This window comes from Hibiscus syriacus, unplaced genomic scaffold (assembly GCF_006381635.1).
Source record: "Hibiscus syriacus cultivar Baekdansim isolate YM2019G1 unplaced genomic scaffold, ASM638163v2 tig00110271_pilon, whole genome shotgun sequence".
NCBI lineage: Eukaryota > Viridiplantae > Streptophyta > Magnoliopsida > Malvales > Malvaceae > Hibiscus > Hibiscus syriacus.
In genome coordinates this window covers 132,432-157,305 of record NW_024062657.1, presented here as the reverse complement: position 1 = coordinate 157,305, position 24,874 = coordinate 132,432, and the positions used below count along the sequence as shown (strand labels likewise).

The window sequence follows — 24,874 nt, the reverse complement described above, 5'->3', positions numbered from 1 at the left end:
TACTTTGTGAATAAAAAGGATGATAAGCCTAGGCTTATTAGATGGATACTATTGTTGCAAGAATTTGATTTAGAGGTGAATGATAGGAAGGGTACCAAGAACCAAGTAGAAGATCACTTATATAGGATAGAGAAAAAAAGTGGAGACAATGTTAAATCTAACCCTAAGAAAAAATAAATGAAAAATGACCATATGACTGATAAAGAAGACCAAAAATATGCCAAAAGACAAAGAAAAATGTACTATAAAAGCAAAGTTATTAAAAACTAAAAAAAATGAGAAACAACGATATGATATAAAAAGTATAGGAAAAAATAAAAAAAATTGATGGTTGACGATTAATACCAAGGCTGGTGCAGTTATCACCCATACAAAGATAAAAAAAAGTAAACGATGCTTGTGGAGACAAAAACCTAACTAATAGTCGTTTTTGAATCATCTATTCTCCTTTCTCTATTTGTGAGAGTAATCATTAATATTTAAAGAATTTTAGTGGTATCATTTGTTCATTCATATTAGTCAAAACATTGAATTTGAAGAAATCATCAATATTTTTATTTACTATGACCAACAAACTTATAAGATTATCAAATTTTATTTTTAACTTTTTCTGTAACACCCTAAATCTTAGGTTAGTAGTTTCGAGTTAAACCGAGAGTGTTTTGGATAAGTTCTTTATCCTTGTATGAAAGATTAACCCAAATGGGTGTTGGTTTAGTATTGGTTGGGCTAAATAATTGATGAAAAAGTAGTATTTTTAAGTGGTGGCCAAAGTTAGGAGGACCAAGGAAGTAATTTACCCCTTATCTCTCCCGAAGGCTAAATCTTTTTAATGAATGATGATGTCAATGAGGGGGAAAGTTCTCATATCTCATTCTCCCCAAACCTTTTGTCTTTTCCCTCACCATTTCAAACTCCCTTTGTTCCCTAACATCTTAAAAAATGTGGAAACTTTACTTCATTAACCTTGCCAGCAACATTAAGGTAAGAACCTTAATCTTCTCTTCTCAAACTTTCATTCAAGCCTTCCTTTGTACGTAGCTTATGACTAGGTAACACACTTTTAACTCAATTCTACCATATGTGATCATTAGATGTGTTTTGGTAGGTTGCATTAGTTACGAAGCATGTTCATGGTAGATTTCAACATTTGATATTTTTCAACTTGTTTATAGATCTATTATGACCCCTCTTATCATACATAAAACTTTAATAATGTTTGGGAACCTTAGTAGGGCTTTTGGGTGAAATGGGGAGTGATTTTCGTGTCTAAATAGGGTATTTATGGGTTTGAGTATCGATATTGGAAGAGCAATATCGACATTACTCGTTAGAGGGTTTAAATCAAGGAAGTTTTGGGCTAGAAGTATTTATACCCATTCATAGGGTATCAATACTGCTGCTTGGGTATTGATACTCGCCGGAGGGATATCGATACCGAGTTTATTTAACATATTCTAGTAGTCAATTTTGGTATCGATACTCATGTGAGTATCAATACTAGGAGTAGGATATCAATACTCCCAGTAGGGGTATCAATACTAAGGTATTTTTCAAAACATTGAAGCCATTTTTTATATCAGTACTTGGGATAGTATCGATACCCTAGTGTAGACACCCATTTTCTTAAAAGATAGAACTAGCAAGAGTTCATCTCCTAAAAGGACTCTTCCACCACCATATCTTTTAAAGCAACAACCACACCAACAAACGTGCAACAACCGAGCAAGGAGTCTAGTTGCATTATGATTCTATTGTTAATAGGATTCTAAAAATAGTTAGTTTTTTTTCACTATAAATACATGTAATCCTCCCCATTTGTAACACACGATTTACATACAAGATACAGAGGAAAGCACGAAAAAATACAAAGGCAAAGCTATTGTAAACGATTCGAAAAGGAAATAAAAGGTAGCATCTTCTTTTACATTGATTCGTTCATTTCTCGCATATGCATGTTATTTTTCTTGAGATTTGGTTTGAATAACCCAAAGCGTGGGTTGCGCCGATGACCAAAAAGGGGTGGGGTTTCAAAGTTTCAAACCTAGATCTACTCCCGAGGCATTTCATTTTTTAAAGTATTTAATATTCCCCCTAATCAATCTTAATCTTTAATTTACCTTTAAATTTACCCTTTAATTTTACTTTTATATTAATTTCATCCCCTATATATATATTTTTAATTATATTTTTTTATTTATTTACTATATTCCTTGTTTTATTTATATTATATTATTTTTATTATATATATCTTATATCATTATATATATATATGTATAGATGTATTAATTTTTCTCCATTTACTATGTATATATATTTTTTCTTAATATTATATTTTATACGTTTTTATATATATTTTTTCTTAATATTCTATTTTTATTTTTATTTATTTATATATATATTATATTTTTACTTTATTTTTATTTATTTTATTATTTTTTTTAATATCATGTATATCTTTAGTTTTTATTTGTTTTACTTAGTATTATATATTTATTATTTTTATTTGTTTTAGTAAATACTACTTTATATGTACACATTATTTTTATTCCTTTTTAATTTCTTTTACCTTTTTTATTTTTTTACTCCATTAATATTTTCCCTTTATATGTGTCTTTGTTTTTTAACATTTTATTCATTTTGTTTATTTTTATTATTTTTTACGTGTTTTTTTATTTTCCATTTTTTCTTGTTTTATTTATTATTCTCACGTTTTCACACTTGCTATCCTAATTTGATTTTATACTCCGCTACGAGTCAAATGTTTTTATCTTTTAAGGGTATTCAAATCAATCAATTGTAAGTAATTTGAATCGGGTCTGTTAAATTTTAATTTAAAATTTGAATTTTCGCAACTAAGACAACCGGCAAATTAATTGGTACCGAAAGGGTGGTTCAAGGGTGCTAATCCTTCCCTGACTGTAACCGACTCCCGATCCCGACACATTTCAGGTAAAAACACAGATCATGTAAGATGGTATCCGACCCACCTAATTTCATTTTAAAATGGTCGGTGGCGGCTCCAATCCACATTTTTCAAGTCGAAGCCCAATTTCGGGGCCCAACCGAAAAACAGTTACGACAGCTTGGCGACTCTGCTGGGGAAAGGTAAATGAGTCAGGCCGAAATTAATTTTTGGTTGTCTTTTTTTAGCAAAAATTACAAGTTTAAATTTTAATTTATTTATTCAATTCCGATTATTTATCTTTGATTATTTTTTTTCAAGTAAATAGTTGTACTAACCGTTTTCTAATGATTTCATCCCTTAAAGATTTTTCGTCTAAGGCTCTATACCCGAGCTCCGAACCCTATTTAAGTGGGGGTGAAAGCGACGCCTTCGTGTGAATATATTCACTATGCGGGCCTAGCAAGCTGCCTTCGGGATTCATATACCTTATGTCTTCGTGTGAATTTAATCTCTGTATGGACATAAGGGAATGTTTCCTCTCGAGTTTAACTTAGTCCACACAAGCCTGTGATGGGTTTAGGACTAAGGGACTGGTAAGCCCAAGGGGGCACCAGCAAAGAGAACTCGGGTACTGTTTTTAGAACCTAAACTGGGAGACTTTGAATGAGTTAGAGCCCACCCCAAAACCTCATTTCAAACCCTAGGATGCCGAAATTATTTCCTGCTTTACTTTATGTTCAAAGCATGTGAACTAGAAATTTATGCGGTTAGGACTTGTTCAAAATCAACTTGCGGGATAGAGATCATGTCCGAGTAGAAATAATAAGCATGTGGGGTAGGACTTTTATTTTAATGATTGTTTTTTTCACCTCACTAACCTTTTTCATTTTTGTTCTCTTTTATTTTATTTTCATCATTTGCATCATTTAAAAGAGGTATTGATCCACCAAAAACGTGTTTGTTAAAACATAAATAATTCGTATTAATGGACAAAGGGGTTGTAATACAAGAGGAAAAACGCAGGGGTCCGACTATGGTCAAAAAAGACTCAGAAAGAAAATGAGGACAATTTGCAAGACAACTATGTGTCACATTCGATCAAGAAGACATGGCGCCCACAATCAAATACATCAAAAGTTAACTTTTCAAAAATGGGTTGACAAAGGTGGAAGGTGCAAGACGAGAAAAAGGTTACTAACCTCAAGATTCCATTCAAAGACGACAAAAACAAGATGGCAAAACGATAGCTGAATTGGAAGTTATTGTCGACAAATCAAGAAACATGCAAATTAATTTTGGATAATCCCTTTTATGGAGGATTTCAATGGAGTTTCCGATTCAGCAAATGATGAAATCCAGAGATGCAGTCATTTGATACTTTTGGGAACAAGTACAAAAAACAGCTCGTCACTTGCACGGTTTAGCCAGAGAAGCCGGAGCGGTTCGGCATGGTATTCGACCGGTGGCACACGAAGGTATAAGACTAGTCAACTTGTTTTAGGGTCTAGAGGATTTAGTCCGGATGTACCTTTAAATATGTTTATTGTCTCTTAAAAGATAAAACACTTTTGTCCCAATAAAGATTATTTATAATAACAGACATGTTTTTGGATCAATGCCTCGAACATTTCATGCATTTTTACATTTTGCATTTTGCATTTACATTTCATTTTTAAGCATTTTCATAAACATGAAATTTCTTCATGGAGAATTCGATAAAGTGGTTTTAACCATATGACACCACATGGAAGAAAGATTGTAACATCAAAAGAAAAAACTGAAATCATAACAAATGAGTTCGATCAGCTGGTTGTACGACTAAGCCTGCCAAGATGATCTGAGAAAAGAGTCCATATATCCTGAGGGCTACGATGTTGAAGCTGTTTGCAGTTGCCACATAGGATGCTCCAAATATTCCTCTGAGAACTATAAGGCGCTGAAGTGCAAGATCCAAAACCTGATGGATTCAGGGGCATGAACAGCCGAAGAAGGGGGAATTGCATATACCATTTGCACCTAGAGGATTGTTTTGTTTGAACACGTCTTTGATCTTTTGCTTAATCTTTTAAACGATTGAATTTATGTTACTTTCTAAGGTGGAGCAATTGAAAAAATTTTAATCTTTAGTTCTTCGAATATTAAATGAATTAAGGATTCTTTTAATTCTTCAAGAATTATAGATTTTTGACATATGGCAAGATTAGACCTTTCTTATCCTGTCTCAAACCCCAAAATAAAATACATTGATTCTTTACCCAAAATAACTCATGGTCATTACCAAAAAGACCAAGTTTTGACGTTACCACCCCTTTGAAACTTTTTCATACCATACACTTTCTTTGAGCCGATATAGTCACACCATTGTCTTTTTAGACTCAAAGTTGACATTTTTATGCCGTCAAAACCCAAGGCATTGAGTTGTTCATTTGAACATGAGCATTCTTCTAAGACACAACTTGGGGCATCTCGCAGGGAGCCTGAACATTGAGACATGTTGAGGGCAAGAAGCAGAAAGAAGAATTCACTCGAAATAATTCTATCATGCATTAATTACACTGTTTTCATGTGAATAAAATTAATCCTGAAAATCTATCCCCCTGGGGATACCTTTTCTGTGAAAGTTTCTATGTATGAAATGATGAACGACTTTCTTTACCCCTTCACAACAGGAGAAAATATATATCCCTTGTGTCCCCTTTTGAGCCTATAGTATTTTTCTTCTGATTCAACCCTAACCAAGGATCACCCTCCACACTGGGGAGCAAGGTGGAGAAAATCTGCTCGCATGAGTGGAGACATTGATTCAAATGAGATACCGAAAGGTGAACCAAATGCCAAGTGCGAAGATTAAACCAGAACAACAAGAGAAAAAAAGAGAAAATAAAAAGAGAAAAAACAAAGGAAAATTGAAGAATAAAGAAAACAAGATGCATATGCAAAGGTTATCTCGATTCAAACGACGCATCGAGATTCAAACTATGAGATTGATCAAGCACAATCATTTCTGAATCACTGAACCACTTCACTCGAAGATCATAGAGCAACAAATGAGATTTATCAAGCACAATCATTTCTGAATCACTGAATCACTCCACTCGAAGATCATAGAGCATCAAGAGAGAGACACATACGAGCAGATTCAAATTGAGCAAGATATGATTGAAGACATCATAATGAATTGATCTGTGGTTCAATCACCCTTAAACACTTGTTTGGGCCTTTTATCCATTTCTTTCATAACCATGAACCATGACCTACATTACGTGCCTTAAAAGTCCCTTCTAATCATACATAAAGTTCTGAACAGAAGAGACTATCTTCAGATTTCATCCCACACATCAGGATTAATCTTTATTTGCAAAAAACTGTGTAATTAATGCATAATAGAGAAAAAAACAAAGGGGGGTTCAAGACGTAAATTCTGAATGACGTATTGAAACCAAAGGAGGATTCGAGTTGAAAACCTGAAAAGGCGGCTCGAATACAAAAATTGGGTAGCTGAGGCGATCGCACAAATTCCTTGATAAGGCATCGCACAATCCGAGCGTGACCATGAAAGCTGGGAGTCGGAGAACACTTCCATTAGACGAGCATACACGCTACCACATCAAACCTTTGAGCATCAAATAAACAAAAATGCCAAACCTTTGACCAAATACAATAACCTAAGACTTTTTTTATCCTTTCCTTACTTAACCATTTCCCAAGGATAGCTTTGATCTTGACACTTTCGAATAGCTAGAATTTATTGAAGGATTAACAATTTAATCAATTCTTTGATATCCAATGAACTCTAGTTTTATGATTTGTTTCAATTGTAAAACCGTGAAAGGGGCAATATTTTCAAAACTTTTTTAATTGATATTTTCATAACTTTGAAAATAAAAGAGAAACATTTTTTCAAACAATATAATCTCTCTAGAGTGAATCTTGGTAAATGACATGTGCCTCTCAGACAATAATCTCATCCTTAGAATTAATGTTGAAGAAAGAAATGAGGAACAATAGGGGCACTTTTAATGTTGGGGAATTTTTGGAGATTCAACATTGAATATTGGGGCATCTCCGGGGATTCAAAATCCTGATGTGAACGATCAGATCTTCCGAAGGCTTTTCCTCACATCTTTATAGTCAAGTTTCAACTTCAAGGCGAAAGATACTTGATTCAAAAGAGTTTGTAAAAATCGATGGTGGTTGCTTAACTCAGCAGCAAGAAGTCACACTTCAACCAACTCGACAGATTAAAAGATCGACATTCATCTTCATATTCAACATATCCAATATAAATATTTTCTCGCTTGAGACAGTCTCATTTAATGTAGATGATTATCTCACTTGAGATTTCTTTTCTTAAAACAGACTTTGTCTCACTTGAGACTGTTTCGCTCGAAAGAAGGCATTTTATTTCACTCAAGACTGTTTTTAAAAAGAAGATTTTATCTCCTTGAGATAGTTTCCCTTGAAACAAAATTTGTCTCCCTTGAGACAGTTTCTCTTGAAACATAAACATTGAAAACATTTCCCTTGAAATGAATTTTTCTCTCTTGAGATAGTTTCCCATGAAACAAATTTCGTCTCTCTTGAGACAGTTTCCCTTGAAACAAAATCTTTGAATTTATTTCTCCTAAAACAAATTTTGTCTCACTTGAGACAGTTTCTCTTGAAACACAAAATCTTCAAATTTATTTCCCTTAAAACAAAATTTTGTTTTCCTTGAGACCGTTTTCATGAAACAACAGATATCTTTGAGATCGTTTTCCTTGAAACGAATTTTATCTTTCGAGACAACTTCTCTTGAAACATCATCTGAACCGTTACACTCAGCTCAGACACATACTTGAGATGGTCGAGAAGCATTTCTCAAATCAAAAATAGAATGTGCACATCAGATTTGAATATTTGAAGAATTCAAGATCAGGGATCAAAACTTGAAGATTCAAGAATCAAGATTCCAGACAGGCAACCGGAGATCGAGATTTCTCTCCAGAGCCCCAAGATAACATATGTTGCATATGCATTTTAGGCACACCTAAGAGCATTGCATCCATAGCATCACATATATGCATAACATTTTAAGGTTTTAGCTAGAGTCAATTTCAACTTCGCGGCGAAGGATATTGAACTCAAAGCGACACAATTTGCTCGATAGTAGATTTCAACTTCACGACGAAGAATATCTAACTCGAAGGCAAACTTCATAATAAAGGGGTCATCCACGGTTTTAACTTCACGGCGAAGGGAATTGTGTCCACCCGCAACATACAATACTTGGATTTCAACTTCACGACGTAGGATATTCAAGTCAAGGCTCAACTTCACGATGAAGGAGCCATCCGCGATTTCAACTCCACGACGGAGGATATCGTACCCGCATATCCACGATTTCAACCCTACGACGGAGGATATCGTGCCATTTGAGGCTCAACTTCACGATGAAGGGGCTTCCCAGTTTTAGAGCCAATTTCAACTTCACAGTGAGTGATATTGGACTCAAGACAACACAAGCTCAACTTCACAACGAATGGGCGACTGATTGTCAACAAACAACTTTTCAGTTTTATTCAGAGTCAATTTCAACTTCACAGCGAAGGATATTGAACTCGAGACAACACAAACTCAACTTCACAGCGAAGGGGCGGCTGCTATCAACAAACAATTTCCCAGTTCCAGAGCCAATTTCAACTTCACGACGGAGGATATTGGACTCGAAACAATACTACCCACTTGGATTTCAACTTCACGATGAAGGATATCCAATTACCAGGCTCAACTTCACTACGAAGAGGCCACCCGCGGTTTCAACTTCATTACAAAGGGGAATCGTGCACACAAGTAGCATCCATCTCTAGATTAGATTTCAACTTCATGACGAAGGATATCCAACTCAAAGAAGGGTTATCTATCACCAAAGACCTTCGAGTTCGATTACATTCAACTCAGAGGTAAATCAAATTTACAGCATAACTCAAGGCAAGAGGGCTATCTGTCAACGAAAATTATCGAGTTCGATTCCATTCAGCTCAATGACACCTTAATCACACTATTATTTGGCTGTAATCGAGGTTTTCAAGCCGAGAAGAAGATCTCGGTTAGCCGTGCCTTAGTAGCAAGAAGCCTTTTTTCCGTCAGCATAGCTCAATTCGAGAAAAGCTATCTGTCAATGAAGACTTTTCGAGTTCGGTTTCATTCAGCTCGAGAGCATATAAACCACATTATGGAGTCAAGGGATTACTTTCCACTCGAATTTTTAGCCAAGGTCTTTAAACCGAGAAGAAGACCAAAGTGGACTACAACGAGAAACCACATTCTAATTCAAATCATTTCAAGATGGACTCGACTTCGCGACAGATGAGCCATCCGCAACTCAATTCGACAGGGAGTTATTCTTCAACTCCACTGAACGAAAATTTGTGCCTTTTTATCTTTGTCCTATTTTTCGTTCCACGAAAAATGACAAAGAGGGGCAGCTGTAGACACCCATTTTCTTAAAAGATAGAACTAGAAAGAGTTCATCTCCTAAGAGGATTCTTCCACCACCATACCTTTTAAAGCAACAACCACACCAACAAACGTGCAACAACCGAGCAAGGAGTCTAGTTGTATTAGGATTCTATTGTTAATAGGATTCTAAAAATAGTTAGTTTTTTTCACTATAAATACATGTAATCCTCCCTATTTGTAACACACGATTTACATACAAGACAGAGGAAAGCACGAAAAAATACAAAGGCAAAACTATTGTAAACGATTCGAAAAGGAAATAAAAGGTAGCATCTTTTTTACATTGATTCGTTCATTTCTCGCATGTGCATGTTATTTTTCTTGAGATTTGGTTTGAATAACCCAAAGCGTGGGTTGCGCCGATGACCAAAAAGGGGTGGGGTTTCGATGTTTCGAACCTAGATCTACTCTCGAGGCACGTTCATTTTTTAAAGTATTTACTATTCCCCATAAGTCAATCTTAATCTTTAATTTACCTTGAAATTTACCCTTTAATTTTACTTTTATATTAATTTCGTCCCCTATATATATATTTTTTAATTATATTTTTTTATTTATTTACTATATTCCTTTTTTTATTTATATTATATTATTTATATTATATATATCTTATATCATTATATATATATATGCATAAATGTATTAATTTTTCTCCATTTACTATGTATATATATTTTTTCTTAATATTATATTTTATACGTTTTTATATATATTTTCTTAATATTCTATTTTTGTTTCTATTTATTTATATATATTATATTTTTACTTTATTTAATTTTTTTCTATTATTTTTTTCTTAATATCATGTATATCTTTATTTTTTATTTGTTTTACTTAGTATTATATATTTATTATTTTTATTTGTTTTAGTAAATACTACTTTATATGTACACATTATTTTTATTCCTTTTTAATTTCTTTACCTTTTTTATTTTTTTTACTCCATTAATATTTTCCCTTTATATGTGTCTTTGTTTTTTTAACATTTTATTTATTTTGTTTATTTTTATTATTTTTTACGTGTTTTGTTATTTTCCATTTTTTCTTGTTTTATTTATTATTCTCACGTTTGCACACTTGCTATCCTAATTCGATTTTATACTCCGCTACGAGTCAAACGTTTTTATCTTTTAAGGGTATTCAAATCAATCAATTGTAAGTAATTTGAATCGGGTCTGTTAAATTTTAATTTAAATTTCGAATTTTCGCAACTAAGACAACCAAATTAATTGGTACCGAAAGGGCGGTTCAAGGGTGCTAATTCTTCCTTGACCGTAACCGACTCTCGAACTCGACACATTTATGGTAAAAACGCAGATCAGGTAAAATGGTATCCGACCAACCTAAATTCATTTTAAAATGTCGGTGGCAACTCCAATCCACATTTTTCAAGTCGAAGCCTAATTCTGGGGCCCAACCGAAAAACGGTTACGACAACTAGTACAGAAGTATCGATACTTAGTCCAAGAGTATCAATATTACCTTTCCTTCTTAGCTTATAATAGTCATTTCATTATCGGTACCATAAGGTGGATATCAATACACAGGGGTCAGTACAGATACCGAAGAGCTTAGTATCAGTACCACCTTACAATCTTGGGTAAAAAATTCAATTAGTTAAGGGTTGAACGTAAGGGGCTCAATAACATTAGAATGTCATCAAATAAAACTACAAGTGAGAAAAGAAATAAACGTGGAACAACTAAAAATGATAACATCTAGGATGTCAAAAAACTAATCTTATTTGATACCCGAGAAATAACGAGGACACTCGAGTTAATTTAGTAGATGACGATCATCTTGTCTGGATATCCCAATTAGTGTTAGGGCACTTCAGTTTCTAACTGGGTGTAAATGCACCAAGACTCAATAGAGTGAGTTGGTCGGGTGTATGTTTTCGATGCAGTTTCGGATCTCACTCCAGATATCCTAAGGTATCTTACGTAGGCTAGAGGGATGTATGCCCCGAGATGCAGAACCCTCGACTGCACCATGATGCCTAACTCAACATTTCATGTTTGTATTCTGATATAGGAGACCATTTCCCTCATTGAGGTTGGAAAGAAGATTTTGATTTAAGGAAGGATTTAGAGTGTAAATTATTCGTTAAAGAAAACTAGGCAATATTTACCTTAATTTTTTCTATGTGTAGCATTAGAAGAGTTAGTTAATGATTTTGATATAGGAGACTATTTCCCTCATTTATTATTCTTCCTTCATTTGCACATTTTCTTCCTCTTTGTTTTCTTCTTCTTCTACCAAAAAACTTAAAATAAATATCTTTCAAAAGAATTGTTTTTCTCAAGAAAAATATCCTTCTGGATTTTTAGAATGTAAGATCATTTTATGCTATACTTGAAAATAATGAGAGTTTTTAGGGTTTCAGCCAGAGTATTAGTTATGAGATTTCAAATCTCGTTTTTATATCAAGATTCATTTTTCTGCATCTTTTATGTTTAAATGATGATTTTAACTCCCTTTAATTATTTGTTGAAGTGTGAGAAGTTGGAGAGCCCTCTAAACTAGAAAGAAATGAGACAAAACCTCATAATTGAATAAATAAGTCCCATTTCGATACTTTGTGTAAGGTAGTACAATTCCACCCTTTTATACTTCATGATTTTTATGATATATTGCTTTGTGTGTTGAGTTTGTGAATGTTGAGTGATGTTATTCATAACATGGTTCAATAAGTCAAACTTTAAGTGTTGTAGTAAAATAAAAAAATCATATCTTATACTCATAGGACATAAAAATAATTACTAAACTGCTTGGTGGAAGACTTTCTGATGAAAGATCCTAACGGAGGATTTGGAAAAAGAAATCTGATTGAAAACATTGACAAATGACCTTGATAGTGGACTCTGATAAAGGACTCTGATATAGGGATATTGATGGAGGATCTGATAGAGAACTATCCAACGAAGGATTCTAATGAAGGATATTGACAGAGAACACTATCAAAGGACGTTGTCGAAAAATTCATGTAGGATACCATGATAAAGAGTTAGGTGTATTACTCGATGATTGTTAGCGTAGTTGCATGGACCTTATCTGATACCCAACCATGCATGGTGTAGGGTAAATGATTGCATATCTATAATTCATGATACTTAATGTTATATAAATCAAGTTATCACCTTGTGAAGAGTCGTATGATGATTGTTTGAGACTATATAGACCAGATACCATATACTCTAGTGTATTAAGGTATGCGAGACAAACATCATATCGTTCTAATGTCTGATATTATCTAACTGGGTATGGTATTGATTATAGGTTTGATATTTAGTGGATTAGATCCTATGAGCAAATAATTCTATATGATGTTGTGTAATATTCATATTAGTAGTGGTGTCTAATTTGTTATTATCATAGACATATGTCGAGATGATGCAAACTTGTTGTTTCTCATATATTCATACTTATACTTGTATTGCATGTTTATATTATGAATGACATAAATTATTATAGCGTAGTTATGTATCATTGAGCTTGTCAAGAGTAGTGTTTAGATGTTTTTCGTTCATAGGTGACTAGACATCATTCAAGAAGTTTCATCAAAGAGTGATTCTCATACCAAGTAGTTTTCAGAGTATAATGCCTTATTTCTTATATGGGATATATATTCATTGGACCTTATATAATTTGTAAATGGTTTGTAGTCCTATTATTTTGATATATTTTTTTAAATTATGGAGCTCATATTTTATATAACTTAATTAATACTTATTTTATTTATTATAATGAAAAGATTATGTTTTAAAGGTTTTGAGTAATGAGGTTTCAAAAAAATTGATTAGTTAATTTAGGTATTTCACGTGACACTCAGATTTTCTATATTTGAGTCAGTCAGGTTTAGGGTGTTACATGATTAAGAGGAGTAGTGACCAAAATCTGAGAAGATAAAGAGAAAAGAGGACAAAGAGAAGAAGAAGAATAAATCAAAATAGGGAAAATGAAGAAAATGGGGGAAATTAGTTTTTTTATAGATTTAAAATGACGTCATTTTAATATGAATTTATCTTTTTCAAAACGATGTTGTTTATGTCATCTTTCACATCATAATATCATTAACTATTTAACGGTAAAAAGATCAAAACAAGTGTAATTCGAAAGTTTAATGATTAAATTAAAAAAAATTAAGCTTAGTCATCAAAATAAGAGTGAGAAGAAAGTTGGATGATGAAACTTATAATTTACCCTTAAATGATTTCTTAATGTGATTCTTAATTTTTATTTAAATTATTTATCATTTTAGTCATTCATGGTTAATTTCTATTAACATCCTTTCATTATACATGTTATCAAAAAATGGTGAAAAATCACCAAGTTCTAGTTGTAAGACATAAAATTCAATAACAAATCCAAACTTTTACCAAATCACCGAACTTCCGCTTCCAACTCCTACATCCACTTAATGACTAATTCAAATCAACTTTTGTTTTAGTTGGATTCCTTCTATCCTTTATGTTTATTTATTTACTTTGTTACACTTGTTAATCCTAACTATTGTCTTTTATCTCAAATTGATTTAAATTCTACCTCTAAAAATTCAATATTAGATTATTGTATTCTACACCATTTAGTATAAGAGCCTAGTTTCCAATGTTTTTATATGTTTGTTTTCATCTAATTTATTAGATATATTTTCATAAAGTAATATCGCTGATGGGAACAAATAGATCACAATGACTACGGATGGTTCACCTCTTTTGATTTTAACGGAGAGCCGCAATCAGTATTGAAATAATTGTTAACCGTTATCAAAGATTTGTCTTTATAAGGAGGTAAAATAAAGATAATTGAAGAAGAGAGGTTACATTCTTTCTCTCAATTTCGATTATTTTTTTTATAACAATTCAAGAAATATGACATCTTTGTTTTAAAAAATTTACAAATTTTAAAAACGGATAAGATATTTATAAATTTAACTCTAATATCAAATTTAATAATAAATCAAAATAAACATATCATGGAAAGTTCATATAGCAAAAAAATTGGCATCATGCCTCACGTTGTATGATTCAATTAACAATTGTTATCATGGGCGAAACAGTATGGGGTCAAAGAGAACCTTGGCCCTCGCCAATTATTTTTGTATATATTAATTAATATATATATATATATTTTAAAAATAAATAAATAAAATTTTAATAGACTCCCTCAATTAAAAAAATATTTTAACTATCTCTATAATAAATTCTTAGTTCCGCTCCTAACTTCATCCCACGAACCACACACAGAAATTATCCAACATTTGACAAAAGTGATTGATATTCCCACGAGATTGGTTCTAACTTTCCATGTATATATGAACGAGGGTGAGAATTTTGTGCTTGTATCGGCTGAGCCTGAGGAGGATGTTTTGCACTGTCATAGGACTAATAACGTTTAGCAGTTACGAATTTAAAATTTTAAAAATGAAGTCCAACATTTTATATATCTTTATTAAAAATAATTGGGTATACAAATTTTATTTTTTTCTCTTTAACATATGAAATTAATTTTTACACTTTTTTCCCCAAAATAATGGTCCCCTAGAAGCTTAGTGGATCCGCCTTTGTCAGGAGATGACATGGTATCCAGAAGGGTTAATGGCAATAGCCGCGAACCCAAAAAGCTTCGCTTCATAATTTTTCAGTAAGGACATTGTAAGACACCAGCCACTATCAAGATCATCGCCGGCTTCATTGTTTCAACTTGTTGTAACAAGATGATGGAGTTGTGATCATGGAATGCTTCAGATATGTGCTTTTCCAATGCGCGCTTATGTGATCATGGGATCAGTGGTAAGTTTTATTCCATTGAGAAATCCATATAACATTATAAGTAGTAATTGGATTTCTTACTAAATATGTTACTTTTTTTTAGAATATACAAGGTAACATTAACGGAGAACTAATCTTTCCCGATTTATTATTTCTTTTTTCTTTTTTCATATAACCGTCGTTACTTGATCCTTTTATCAAAAACCTCATGCAACGGCTCTAACACAGTCGCCTTTTATATGTTTTACTTTTGGCTATCCCAGGATGGACCAAGGTATGGAGACCCCGACTATGCCATTCATGGACCCGGGGACCAGCCCTCTCGTGGCAGGGTCTAGGGTTTAAAGGATCTATGGTGTTGATTTGGAACTTACCCATTTAGATATAGTTCTGCAACTAGAGTTTTGATCTTTTTCAAGTTCCCCTGCAAGCATGGACCATAGTGTTGATATGGAACTTACCCTTTTAAATGTAGTTTTGCATGCATAGTTTTGGTCTTTTTAAAGTACCCGTGGAGGCATGGACCATAGTTTTGATCTTCAAGAATTGATAAAACTCAATCTTTAATGGATGGCACTCGACATCATTTTCTGGGAAATTATCCAACAATTCCATGGAGATCAATTTGGCGGAAATCCAATTTACTAAACCAAATTTGGGAAGGAATGTTAAAGTGCCAAAATTGTAGAGTAATGGGTACTTCATAAAGATATTAATTCTTCAACATAATTGGATTCACCAACGGAAAAAAGTATAATTCAGCCTAATATTTCTTTACATTTGAACACCTACATGAATAGAATAAAATACACACCACCATGAACAACTGAATTTTGTCTCCATGGATCCTGGCTATAATTTCCAAATGTCAACTCAAACCACAAAACATCTCTTCGTCATCCTTGGATAAATTACGCAGCATATTACACCAAAGCGTTCCTTAATTACCTCCTGTTCTCTCTTTTCATGTGTTCCTAATCTATAAGTTATCAAAAGGAGGACCTCTACCGGAGGTTGAATCGGGATTTTGAACTCGGGGTGTTAAGTCAAAATTAGATTTCAGAAGAGAGTGAACTTCATTCAGGGAAGACACCTTGAAATCCGGTTTTAGATCCAAGTTGGCAAAGTCTTGAGAGCCATACCTCCCCTTTTCATCAAGTAAACATGTTACCGCTCCTGCTTGTTTCCCACAAGCCACCTGCAAATACATGATGTAATATAAGGGACGTAATCATCCTATGCATGAAGATGATAAATAAGCATACATAATCGGGTTTTTTCACTTTATTGTTTGTTATCATTTGCTTCGGGCGAAAACACTTACATCATCTTTAATACTATCACCAACCATCATGACTTCATTTGGTTGAACATCCCAAGTCGAACAGATGTGCAACAAAGGAGCAGGATTTGGTTTATAAGGGCGAAACTCCCGGCTGAGTGCCGGAGAAAACATCATCTGAAACAATGAATGTAAGAAAGATTTACTTCAATCTTCCAATCCAACAAGAAATTTTCGGAATGGTTTGATTTCAAGCTTCGAATAGCTTACTCCGAACCGTTGATGAAACAGATCAACCGCTTCATTGACATTGCGAGTGATTAGTCCCCTTCTGAAACAAATGGAAGCTCAGGTTAAAATTTTAAAGACATAATTATAGCAAAAACAATTTTCTATCATTATTAAGTAATATAACTATGTTAACTAGTGTCCAGACAACAGTAACGCCAAATAGGGCATATATGGAAGCTCATTGATCTAGTGTGAGACAACAACTATTATACTTGCAGTTATCATCATATGAAAAAGCTCTGTTACTTGAACTTGGGAGTAAGAGTCGCGTACGAATACGTTCAATTTTTTTTTCCAAGTTTGTCTGTGTATTTGAAGCATTGTTGGAAGGCAATATCCCCAGCCATGTCCGAATATGTATTTAATACAAGTGCTTCAAGCAAAATGAAGAAACCAAGCACCAATGATGACAAATATGTATAGGTGGAAAAGCTAAGGCATAGTGGAACTAGACCTTATTTTCTTTGCATCAAGAAAACCACAAAGTTCAGCCGCACCTGCACCATTATCAACCAAATGTTACAAGCTTATATTGATTAGCATGTAAAATGAAAAAACACATGAAGTTCTTTAGCTGAAAGAGAGAAGTCGCTGTAGCTTATATTTTGAACTAAGCACACTATTTCAGCTTAAAAGGAAGATCCCAATAACCAAAAGGTAAATCCAAGACAATACATCAATCCCATGAACAATACACTCAGCATATAAAGTTGCTACATTGGAACTATTGGGAACCCAAGAACAAAGTATATGAAGTTGCTAGCCAAAGATATTCTTAAACTCAGTTCAGTGTTAGAATTTTGCATGAACAATATAGACTCAGCAGATGAACAATCCATCAGCTAATTTTACTCTAAATCCACAAAAACCAACATTTTCCCATAAAAATGGGCAAACAGATTCAATTTTCAAATGTTTTTGTGTATCAATGACCGAATATAAATAAGTACAGGATCGGCAGATTCCCTATTCAAAAGGTTATTCTTACATTTTAACCATATTCAAGCACATACATGAAACTTAAACTTGAACGCAAAAGGTTCATATATTGAAAGAAAATCATATATATATATATATATATATCATTTCCCTCTAACATTTTCCTTAAACTTTTCCAGCCATAGAACACTAACCAGGCATGATTTGGAGGCGATCAATGCCCTGTTTTTCAAAATCAGCAATAATATGATAAGCCTCTCGCTGCTTATCGGGACTCCATTTCTCAATGTGGTGCAAGATATCAATCCCAGAAGGGTTTTCAGCTCTGATTCTCTTGTACTCGTCGTCTCCTAGGACGGCCTTGTACATGGCGGCGAAGTCGATGACGGGGACCGTGAGGGTGCCGTCCATGTCGAAAACGACGCCACGGAGACGGCGGGGTTTGGCGGCGACGGCGGACATGGGAAGATGAGAAAAGGGAAGGGATTTGGGGGGTAAACGGAGGAAGGTATTGGAGGGAAACGGAGGCATTAAAGATCTAAGGAAAGATAATTTTGGGATGCTATTTATGGGATTGAGGGTTTGGGGGTATGTGGATTTTGGTGGGTGATCGAGGTGAATCATCATCAGTCATCATCAATATGTGGCCGTGAAAATTAACTAAAAATCCATTTTTTTATTAAAAAAAAAGGCGAGAATAGTGTGAAACGGCACATCGTAAACGATAAAACGAACTTATGGACAACACCAAAACCTTAAACTACGTAGCGTGGTGTTCTGTTACCCTCTTTTCAGCAGATGAAACAGCCTAGCTTTGCAGACATGGCTGCCTTGTTGCCGCAATAACGACGACAACGTGAATTTCTTTCGCCTTTATAAGAAAAAGGGAATAAAACAGGACCCAGAAATCGAACGAGTCGACTCACTCCATTAAAACTCTTGGTGAGTCGAAATTTTGTACTCTCCTGCTAGTCCCCACTTTTCCATGGAAGACATCCCGTAATTATGCTCCAGATGAACTTGTTGATCTTGAGCCGACTATAGCTGCTAAAGTGCGGTTGTTTACGATTGTAACTTAGCACAACCAAGTTTTTCCTTTTGTCTCAATGTTGGTGACTTTGTAAAAATTGGTTACGACTTATGACTATCATGAAACCATATTGATCGTATTTGTCAAATTTCCGCACCATTTTATCTTCTCCTTCAAACCCTCATATAATAGTTCTCTTCTCTTCATTGAGATGTCTTTATAGAGGTTCAAGGTTCCATTTATTTTCTGCTGGTCCATTAGTGAGTTCACTCGAACCGCTTGCTGATCACTTTTCTCTTCCCTCTCGTCATGGAAAAACATGAAAATCTTCCACAATGACCTTCCACATCATCCCACGACTTGTATAAACTATGAGTTAATCTATTTTTGGCAGGAACATCCCTCGCATGAAACTACTAAACTATTCTTGGTTCAGGTACTCAGAAAAACTTCTCTAGGAATAGCATGTAACTTTTTTTTTGAGTTGCCTCCGTAGGGTGTTGAATTGTCTCAGCACTTGCTAATCATGAGATGCCACTGTAGGGTGCTGAATTACCGTTAGCCCAACTTACGACCACTGAATCGTCTTAGGAGTTTAGACGCCTCTGCTTCGACGTTGAGATACTTGTACCTGGTAACACCAATGCAAAGATGTCTCAGTTCTACATGTAGTCTTTTGTATGCGTTAAGATGCTCTCGCTCTTGCTGTAGTGTGATACCATAGACTGAGTAACCTCCTTTACCTTACCGAACAACATTGAGATACCTCATGCTTTTATTAGACTGGTGAGATTACATCCTAAATATCGATCGAAAAAGTTGAGAGCCTTCGTTTCAGCGTCATGATGCTTTTACTCTGTTTCATCACGACAAAGCAGTCTTAGTTTTATTTATTTTGTGTGAAACAAGTCGAGATGTCTCTGCACCCACTGCAGTGCGCTACTGCAAACTGAGAAGCCTTCTTTACCTAGTCGTCTAACAATGAGATATCTTATGCTCCCTCACAAAGCTCCAAAGCTCGGATGAAGTAGGGATGCATTTTTGCCCTTTTTACCGAAAACCCACTCTAATATTAAAAACTTCCCTATCAGACACTCACCAAATATGCCTGAACTAACACCCATTTTCTGAAGGCGCGTTTGGTCCACCGAACCTCCCCAAAAATCCCCCAAGACGTGTTTGGCCTACAGCGCCTTTGCTTGTGTGGCAGCTGAGTCAGCACAGGCCACAAAGGCGCGTCCGACGTGGTGAGCTTTACCCAATGCGAATGAAAAGAGGAAAATGTAAAAAAGAAAAAAATGTTAAATGACATTTTTCACGTAAATCCATTCATTATTATAAAATAATATTCATTTCTTTCAATATTTTTTATTACGTACATTTAATATGCATGCATTAAATAGTTAAATCATTTATTAGGTTATATAAATCAAATCAGTAATACAAATTTAAGTTTTATAAAGAAAATAGAATGAATTGAGAAACCAATTCAAGAATTATGAAGATATGGAAACCATTACAGTCCATACAGGATTCATATCCTGAATCATGAGGCAGTTAGGAATTCATTGCTGCATAGATTGCTTTAGTATTTGATACATTATATGAAAAGCCTCCAAAGTATATCTGAAACAAAAATAATCCTATTTTCATTTTTTGATCCAAAATTAAATCAGCCAAACGACGAAAGCATCTAAATATCCGATCGAAACAAGTAAAGGGTTCAGCTTTTGACCAAAACAACAAAAACCCAAATAATTTCCCAACATTGTGCGCTTTTCACATGGAAATGGGTATAAAACGTGAAAACCATATGCCACCAGCTATTGAATCCCGAGGAATCAGATTTGGAATCTCTACGGGATCCATTTCTTTATATACAAAGAAAGTCTAGTCCTAGAATATAACTAGTTGAAAATTATTCAAATTTAAATTCTAATTTTGTAAAGTATTAGGTATCATCTCAAAAATCAGTCTTCAATATTTTTCAAAATTATCATTTTTGTCCCTATTCATCTTTTGGAGTTCCTTGGCCTTTAAATTTATTTTAGGGCAAAAAGACTCTTAATGTTTAATTGAATAGTCAGTGTGGCCCTTATTTTTTTTAATGTAACATTTTGGCCCTTAACGTTTCATTTTAGGGTAAAAAATCTAATAGTTTATAGTGTTAATTGTTTGTTAATTAATTATTTTCATCCATAGAGTGATTTGTTTGTCGTAAAATGAAATGCTAACGCTAGGAGATAAAATACTCTAATCAAAATTAAAAATCAAAATGAATATTTAATCAAATATTATATAATTTTTTGACATTACCAAAAGTATGACTGCAATTGATTACATAAACTAATTGATATAAGTTGCAAAATACTAATAAAGTATTTTTAAGTTAATTATATGAACTAGTTAGATTAAATTCCAAATTCCATTAAATTTGAACTCGTCTATGTTGACATTTATCAAGTATATTATTTTTTACTTATAATATTTAGGAAATTTTTACAGCGCTCGGCGAGCACCAATAACAATAAGCAACAATAAATTAAATTGTAAAATGATAATATTATAAGATACTTAACATATAATAATTTTTTAGTTAAAATGTAATTGTAATTTTAAATAAATCATATTTTTAATTAAATTGTTTTTTAAATATTTTTTTATATAATTAGTTCAAATGGTAATCCCTAATTACAAAACCCTATTTTTTAAAAAAAAAGTTGTGATTTTCTCATCGTCGCTGCCAGTTTCGTCTTCCTCCTTCAATTCAATCGTTGTTGTTCATCCCTCTCGACATGGATGTTGTTCGCCGCCGTTTGCGCAACCAACCCGCTAAGGTAAGGTAGAATAATTTTATTTTGATTCAAACTTGATGTTTCGTCCAACCCGTCACTGGAGGGTGGTGGTTGACCGATTGTCAGCGCTTTCACCGGCAATGGACGTAGTTATCGGTGTGAGAGATCCCCCTCTCATTATTTTTTCCTCGATCTCAAATTTCCTAAACCCTAACCCTAATTTTAAAATTACTCCAATTGTATAACTAGAAATCCTTAATTTAATGCTTATCATATTTTTGAACATTTAAATTTTATTATTTTCTTTCACACTAATTTTCATTTAAAGGAACTTTTAGAAGTCCTGAAATAAATTCGAAGGTAAGAATTTAGATTTGAACATTTAAATTTTAATTTTCGCAATTAAGACAATCCGGTAAGACGTAGATTTGGTAAACAATAAGTTCAAGGCACTCCTCATTCCTCGATCGTAAACGACTCCCAGATCTGACAAATCTCTGGTAAGGCGTAGATTTGGTAAACGATAAGTTCGAGGTGTTCAATCAACCTATTTCAAAGGTGATCGGTGGCGACTCTATCATTTAATTCAAGTCAGAACGTGAACCTGGGACCACCCGAAGGACCGTGCGATAGAGAATTTACTAAAAATAGTGTTATTCATTTATATTCAAACTCTAAAAGATAATATTTTTAATTACCTTTTAATTTGAAATATTTAAAAAGATATTGATATCTTTTTAATATCTTTAATATTTAAATTTAAGAAGATGATAGAAATCTTTTAATTTATAATATTCAAAAGATATAAACTTCTTTTACTGTTCAAAATTAAATAAATATTATGTTAATTTGAAATATTTAAAATTGTATAATTATCTTTTAATATTCAAAGTTAAATTGATAATAAATACCTATTTAATTTGACATATTCGAAAGAGTAATTATCCAATTAATATTTAAATTAAATAATTTTTTTAATTTTTAATTTTTAATATTTAAAAATAATATATATTTAATATAAATATTAAATCCACCCATGAAATTCACCCCTTTTTCTCAACAAATTCATCTATTATCATTTCAAATTGATTTCTCTTTTTCAACTTTTTATAGTTTTTTTTTAATTTTTTCTTAAATTTAAGTGTATATATATAAAAGAAAAATTATTTTTAAAATGTTTAAATATATAAAATAAAATATGTTTATCATATTTTTCAAGCATAAAATATAAAACAGTTTAGATTTATTTAGATGCCTACTTTTTGAGAAAAAATTCATTCATATGTATATATAATGCTCAAACTGAAGACCTCTAATAATAATAATAATATATTTTAAGCATTGAGGTCACTTGATTCGTGCTCAATTTAATTATTTTAAATTAGGCATGTCAAATGTTAACAGTTGTTTTTTTTCTATTTCGTGTCGTTTATCCTATTTTTTAATATTTTTTCACGATGCACTATCCTCGATTTATTGTTGAAGTAGTGATGGGTACGGGGCAGGGTGGACCGATCTTTTGGCAGCTCGACTCAAAAATATATTGCTTATATCTTGTCCCACCTCGAGCCGCCTGAATTTTTAGATTAAACCCCAACTTCTACTCGATCCGAATATATTAATATATGAAGTAATTAAAGTAATATATTTTATATTAATATATTTATAATCATTTATTATATTTTAAATAATTAAAATTAGGGATGTACATGGGACCCAAATCCAACGGGTTTCGACCCGATCAGGTTGGGTTTTTTTTAAAATTGGGTTCGAGTCGGGTTAGGTCGAGTTTTTTAAAGGTGATGTTTGGGTTGGGTTGAATTCGAGTTTAGGGTGAAAAATACCCGACCTGGAAAAATATAATTTTATCTTATATATTTAGGAATAATTACAATAATACCCCTCTATATATTATTTTTTAATTAAATCAATATTTTTATTGTATAAAAATAATATATTTTATTATTTTAGGTCGGGTCAGATTGGGTTCGGATTTTATCTAAAAAACTTGGGTCGAATTCGGATCGGATGGAGGGTATATATTTTTTGGGTCGGGTTTACCGAAACCTGATCCAAATCCGACCTATGCCCATCCCTAGTTAAAATAATATATTTCATAATAATTTTTTATAATTTTAATAATTAAAAATATTTTAACAATATAAAATAAACATCTCTAAAATCTTAAACATATTATGTATAAAAAATAAATTAATAATTTATACCAAATCGGGTTACGCCAATGATTTTTTACTTTAAACCTTCCCTTCCCTAAACCTCCGAAATTTTCAAAATAAAATTCTCCTATAAGATAGGATCAAATCAATATCCTCAGTGTCAGATATTTTAACCATCTCTAGTTGATCGCATTGTTTTTCTTTTCTTTCTTCAAATTTCATAATTTTGTTATGTATTTTTATATTTTATATTTGAATAATTTTTTTTATTTCATCAGTCTTTTATCTTCTTTTTTTTTACGAAAGTGGTGGTTGATTTTATTTTTATTGTTGTATTTTTCTTATTTATACTCATATCTTACCTATACATTTATTTGGTGTTTTTACGGAAAAATCACCGGTGATCGTTATGTTTATCGATCTAACTCCGGTCATATTATATTTCCCGATCTAACACCCTTAGTAGTAAAGCGCGCCCCTTGAACCGCGCTATATGCTGACATGAGATACATGTGGGTATAGCGTGGATCAGGGGCCGCGCCTTACCTATGTATCTGCCACGCATCAAAAAGGTGCACCACTTGCCCCACACTATATGTTTAATTACCCCCATATCCCGACGCTTCACACCCCAATCCTCCCTATAAATATCTAAATCCTCAATCACTTTCATCATATCAAATTCTCTCAATTTATCTCAATTTCTCTCAAATACTCTTATATTCTCTGTTTAAGGTATATTTTATTATATTTTTAATATTTTGTATTAAATTTTATTTAAGTATTTTAATTTATTTAATATTTTACTTATATAATTTTTTTACGTATATATAATGGAAGGTGGTCTACTTCGCTTGGATGGAAATCATATATCTCGACGCTTTGTTGATACGGTAACATTTTAAAGTTTTAATTTAATTTAAATTATTAGTAATAATTTGTTGATTTATTTAATGCATGATTATTAGATTAAGAATTAATTTTTGTAATTATTTATTTTTAGGAGAAAGACTATGTATTAGATCCTTTTATTAGGAACCTTAAGTTAGTGATACCTATTCGTGTCTTGTCATATTTAGTAGAGGCTGGATTTGGTTACATAGGTAGATATCAGGGTCACTGTAAGATAGAACCAGACCTTATATCTGGCTTAGTAGAGCGGTGGAGGCTGGAGACCCAC

The 24,874-nt window shown here is 32.9% G+C and overlaps 1 protein-coding gene across 1 annotated transcript; it reads right to left on the bottom strand.

The window, feature by feature from the left end:
• Positions 1-15,877: 15,877 nt before the first annotated feature.
• Positions 15,878-18,321, bottom strand: LOC120115788 (haloacid dehalogenase-like hydrolase domain-containing protein At2g33255). Its single transcript, XM_039136395.1, has 5 exons — positions 17,887-18,321; positions 17,208-17,250; positions 16,733-16,793; positions 16,505-16,639; positions 15,878-16,378 (listed from the first exon to the last, which is right to left on the bottom strand). The coding sequence occupies exons 1-5, from the start codon at positions 18,317-18,319 to the stop codon at positions 16,160-16,162; spliced, it is 891 nt and encodes a 296-aa protein (XP_038992326.1). The 5' UTR covers positions 18,320-18,321; the 3' UTR covers positions 15,878-16,159.
• Positions 18,322-24,874: the final 6,553 nt, after the last annotated feature.